The 5,772-nt window shown below is 33.4% G+C and overlaps 1 protein-coding gene across 1 annotated transcript in view; it reads left to right on the top strand.

Annotated features, from left to right (window-relative positions):
- Nucleotides 1–3,758, top strand: part of LOC111085414 (prodigiosin synthesizing transferase PigC-like) — a 5,812-nt gene extending 2,054 nt beyond the window's left edge. Inside the window, exons 2-5 of the mRNA XM_022383843.1 lie at nt 498–602; nt 1,184–1,255; nt 2,985–3,091; nt 3,620–3,758. Of these exons, the coding sequence (XP_022239551.1) occupies nt 498–602; nt 1,184–1,255; nt 2,985–3,091; nt 3,620–3,758 (423 nt within the window). The remainder of the gene's footprint in view (nt 1–497; nt 603–1,183; nt 1,256–2,984; nt 3,092–3,619) is intronic.
- Nucleotides 3,759–5,772: the final 2,014 nt, after the last annotated feature.

Raw genomic sequence — 5,772 nt, 5'->3', positions numbered from 1 at the left:
ACTTAATGTAAGTTTCATTGTATTTACAAAACGACACTAGATATATTTTCGTTATTAAAGTCACTGGGTGATTTTCTGTGTCACTGATTTAGCAGGACAGTGAAAAGCTGATATTGCTCGTAACTGTTGTGTTCAGCTATTTTTTTCCCCTCACCCTATGCATTTTAAAATATTCACCTATATAAACTTGTATGGTGAATGAAGTATGAATGCTTCTTCAGCCTTATAATAATTTTCGTAATGACATAATGGCGTACAAGCAGTTCGTGTATTGCTGGAGGGTATACGGAGTAAATGAATTGAGATGCGATTTTTTTTTTCTGTTACGAGCTTGGCTGGCTGGCTAAAGAATGATAGTTATTGAAGATAAATGTTTCAATCATTTATGGTGTAGGTTTTCTTAAGTAGCATGATCTCAAATATTACATAACATAAAGTCTTTCTTCTTTCGGTGAAATGTTGTCGTTTTCCTAAACTTGTAAGTTCGTAATTTATGTTCAGATGAGGGTGGAACTAAGGAAGAGACAGTAAGAGAGCAAGTATCAAGTGCTTGGTGTCTTTCAAAGGAAGAAGTGGAGTCACTTGGTAAAGTCGGTATCTTGGTGAGTTTAACACTATATATTAACGAATGAACATCTTATATATTACTATAGGTAAATACAATTTCTTGTACTATAATAGAAAAATATTGGCCTGACTCCATTCATTATTAAAATCTCAAATATGTGCCCCCCAAATTAAAAAAATATATTTAAAATTCGAAAAATACAAACTGGCTGGCTTAGTTTGTATTTTGGTGATTTAGTTTCTAATTTATACTCTTAATTATTTCTTGAACGTTAAACTGAAACTATTTTGAAAGTTTTGAAATAAAATCATACTGTGAAAATATTAATTTATTTAAAGGTATTGTTATCGTTCACTGTCGAACTTAGAGTAGAAAAATAAATGGTTATTTTTGGAAGAAAATTATAACGTAATTCTATGGTAAGTTATTTACTATTAAACTGAAATCGTTAAGTGTTATACGTAATCTATACCCTTTTCAAGCGTTACGTCGACGTCTTTTTTTTTAAACAAAAAAAGGTCATTTTCTTATTTGCAAGAAACGTTTAAGTTTGAATGGTCGGTTTGAGAAAAAGTACTAACTTTTTCTTTTTTAAATTACGTGTGTAATATCTAGGTGGAGTCGGCATTTGGGTCTGCACGTGACATTGAATGGGCAATCAATAACGGCAAAAATTTTCTCCTACAGGTGAGAGCAAAACATGACTTCATAAACTTTTCTTGCGGCTCACATTCTTATTGCATTAACTTAATAACTCGAATGACGTTTTTACAATAAAACTCAAAATTTTGTAGGCCCGGCATGGCTAGGTGGTTATGGCACTCGACTCGCAGTCTGCGGGTCGCGGGTTCGAATCCCCGTCCCACCAAACACGCTCGCCCTTTCAGCCGTGGGGGTGTTATAATGTGACGGTCAATCCCACTATTCGTTGGTAAAAGAGTAGCCCAAGAGTTGGCGGTGGGTGGTGATGACTAGCTGCCTTCCCTCTAGTCTTACACTGCTAAATTAGGGACGACTAGCGCAGATAACCCCTCGTGTAGCTTTGCGCGAAATTCAAAACAAACAAACAAACAAAATTTTGTAAAAAAAGCTTGTAAGAGAGTAAAAAAATATTAATTACAAATGTTGTAAAATACCTCATATATAGATATTTTTGTAGTTAAACAGTAGTTTTATGTAATAACACTAAGAACATTTCAATCTTAATGTATCCCGGTGGGACAGCGGTAAGTTAACGGACTTACAACGCTGAAATCCGGAGGTTCGATTCACCGTGGTGGACACAGCAAGTAGCCCAATTTGGCTTTGCTGTAAAACAAATAAACAAACAAAACTAAATTCAAAATCTAAAGCGGATTACAATAGAAGTACAGAGTGATTGGAAACAGCAGTTATAATCTAATGATTAAGTAGAGAAGAAAGATTGTATATTGTTTCTGTATTAGTCCTTTTTAAAAACTTTTCAATAAATACATCTTTAAGATTTGAAAGTAAAATATATTTATTTAAAAGTAGATCACTCTAAACAAACTGAATCTCTGAAAGTACTTGCAAAACGAATAAAGAAGCTTATGAACCTTCATCTTTGGCTCATGAACTTAAAACGAAACTGAAAATAAATTTTAATTGTATTATGTTTTTTTTATTTTGTGTGAATACTAATTCATTTTTAGTGAAGTCAAATGACATTTGAGAACATTACATTTTTTGATTCTTGTCATATGTTTTTGTTTGGAAAAATCTTTATTTGAAGACATAAAATATACTTGTACATCCTCAACAGAAATTGAGAAGAATATTAGTATCTTTATAGCTATAACGCTTGAGAACAAAAGCTAGAAAGGCTTCAGATGCTTTTTTATGTTTTAAATATACTATGATTTATAATTTCAAATATTATTTAATATAATTTTAAGACACTGAACTTGGGTCTATTTTTAACAGTGCTTTGGCCTAAGAGAGTTGTTCTATTTGGCCATCTTCCATACTGGTTTACTACCTAACATATCTGTTAGGCAATATCGAATAGGCCTACTATGTACTATCTGCTCAACACTATGACAACAGAGCAAACAAACAAACGTAATTCTAATGTAGTATAAAAACTTAGTATAAAATTACATAATCTGAATAACTCGATCTAAGTTTACAATCATATTCTCAAAATAACTCGAATGTAAATAGAATATTCATAAGAAATTAAGCATAATATTAATCGTGCCTTAACATCATAAGATATTTTGACGACCAATTGATAACCTGAACTACTTTACTGAAGCATGTAGCATACTTTTAAATTTTTGTTGTTGAGAACCAATTCAAGATTTATCAATAATGGACTTTATAATTCTAGCATGAATTCAAGATTTATCATAATTTCTAAAGGGGTTTAAGGTTTGTTTTATCACCTCCATAGGCTCGACCAATAACTACCGAGGACAAACCTACTGATTACGAGCTAGTGCACGGATTAGATAGTGGGTTGTTAACAGAAAATGAATATTTAACTATAGCGAACGTGGGGTAAGTTGTATAAATCGTTATTATTTAAAAAAATATATTCGATAAAAATGGTTTCCTTCTATCTTTTCTGAAAATAACAGTTGGTAATTTTAGTGCCTATACAGGTGTTAAGTACATTATATTAAAACGATTTTGTAGCCTCGCCATCTCGTAACACTCAATGTCGTGGACACCTTGACAATAGCCCTGAAAAGTAATTCCCATTTCAAAAAAGACTACATCGTAAAGCTGTCATGTCCAGATCATGACACTCCTTCCTGCAATCTTTACATAATGCATACAAGGAAAACCGCTTTCCATCACCTGTTTGAAGAGTCTGATCACACAGAAATCCATAAGTACTGCGTCAGGAGACTTGATCTGTATGTCTTCGTATGGAATGTCAAGCATACCCATCCTCCATCTGCTTGAGGAAAGCGACGGTTGAGCCCAAATATAACTGACTGCCTTATCTTAGTGAACCCATAACCTGGTAGCCTCGTTACCAGATGGAAATCTTTCTTGATTAGGTTGCGAACTGTTGCTTAGGGAACGTGGACAGCTTTTGTCATTGGCATGTGTGATCGTGGGTTCTCAAGTATTTCAAGACATTGCACACTTGCTTACCACTGATGGGGTAAAACTTGTTGCAGACTTCTTTCTGGATGGTCCTGATGTTCCAAGTTGAACCACATTACAATTCCATTAAGTACAACGGATAAGTTTTTGCTTAATTTTGAGCACAAAGCTGTATAATGGGCTATTTGTGTTTTAACCACCGCGGGTATTGAAACCCGATTTTCAGCGCTATAAAAAGCGATCCAACAAAAAGTCCATCGCATTTTGGAAGGGTATGTAACAGCCGTTTCCGACGCAAAATATTCATACACTCAAATCCTCAAGTATTTCTAAAGCGATTGCAAGAGAAACTCCAAACGGTGTCAAATTTTTGTTATGATATATGGCTTTCAACTGCAACTTTGTAGCGGATATGGTTGTCACGTAACAAGCTGACTTTCATATTCAAACCCATTTTTCTGTAACGTAATCAAACCTATGTACTTTAGAGAATAAAATGGATAACTTTTACTAAAACAAAACAACTATTGTTTACTGAAACGTGACTTAGCTCAATTTTAAGCTTTTCAAAAAGTGAAACAATCATATGCTTGGTATTAGGTATGGTACAAACAGTATTTAGGTCAGATATTGATTTTAAGTATCCGGATTTTGGTATCCAGTCAGAACCTAATAGCTTCGGATAGAACAGTAAATGATTGTGGAAATACATATTGAAAATCTACCACGTGCATTGGCTACCACTTCATTATAGCACAGTATTAAACTAGTTACTTCGTCATTTTTTTTTTTTGAAAACTGAATAAAAAATTCACACTTCTCTATGAGTGAGAGGCTACTGCAGACCCCTTACGAGAATGCAGCACGTGGCGGTAAAAGACGGTGGTTTCTAATTGCTACCCCCCTCTCCATACTTACTTACTGTGACAATTAGTAGCAGCACAACGGGTGGGCACGATTTATTTGAAATACGTAATGCCTTCTGTATTAAAATTACCTGGGCTTCCTGGGAAAATTTCTGCAATGTTTAGAAGCTAGGAGAAAACGCCTGTAGACTACGTGGTACCGATTGCGTTTAATGCATATCCAAGTAGTATTACATCTGCATAATATTGTGAGAAACTCGGTTGAAGGAATGTTGTCTGATTAACCGATTCACTATGTAAGTAATATCCGATAGATATTTGTCACATCAGTAGTTTGTATTGACTACTAGGTGCAGAAAACTGTTCAATTTTCGTATTTTCTTTGCTTAAATAAAGCAGGCCAGACGTGAAACAATCAATGTATTATAATGTGTACAAGTAAGAACGTAAGCTATACATGATACCTAGTTTAATCTTAGTTTTGCTCCGAGTAGGCAGCTTACTCTGATCGAAAGTTTATTACTAAACAAACAAAATTTAAATAATGCAATGAAATATGTATGTCTTATAAACATACTGTTTATTTTAATTTAAAGTTTCTTTTTTAAGAACATTTTACGATTTTACAGTTGTTTCAAACATGATCATTATTTTTAAGTGTTTTCAATAATAATGCTGTGATGTATGTTTATCTAAGGAACTATGATTTTTTCACACTAACTGTTTAATTTTATTTGAAATTTTCTGATACAATGAGTTATTTATTTTCAAATAATTTTAATACTTTAAAGTTTGCTGTGATACCTTTACATCATAACAATCAAATTATTAATTTCATTCAGCCGCCACACGTTGGTAATGTATTTCTGTAATCACTAGGTTTAATCTTTTGTGAATACCTATTTAGCAAATCATTACAGGTCTAGTGCTAGGAATGACAAATGTTTTGAGCTATGTGAAGCACTGGCTTTGTAACTCTAAATCGAGTGGGATACCTAAATAAATTAACACTAAGAAGGTAAATAATAGATAAGACGGGCAATATTATAGTAACAAGAAATAAAGTTTTATGCCGTTCTTCCATTTTTCGAATAATTTCATAGTGATTTCCATGCTCATTCGTTGATCTTTTCCTCAGAACTCGGGGATTATTCTTCCTCAGTTGAATAAAAGTCTGTTTACTAACGCTATGTTTGGTATTGCTTTATGGTCATATGATTGTTTGTTTGTTTTTGAATTTCGCGCAAAGCTACACGG

The sequence above is a fragment of the Limulus polyphemus genome, unplaced genomic scaffold (assembly GCF_000517525.1).
Source record: "Limulus polyphemus unplaced genomic scaffold, Limulus_polyphemus-2.1.2 Scaffold374, whole genome shotgun sequence".
Lineage (NCBI taxonomy): Eukaryota > Metazoa > Arthropoda > Merostomata > Xiphosura > Limulidae > Limulus > Limulus polyphemus.
The sequence above is the reverse complement of the archived record's forward strand: the minus strand, read 5'-3'. Positions and strand labels throughout refer to the sequence as shown.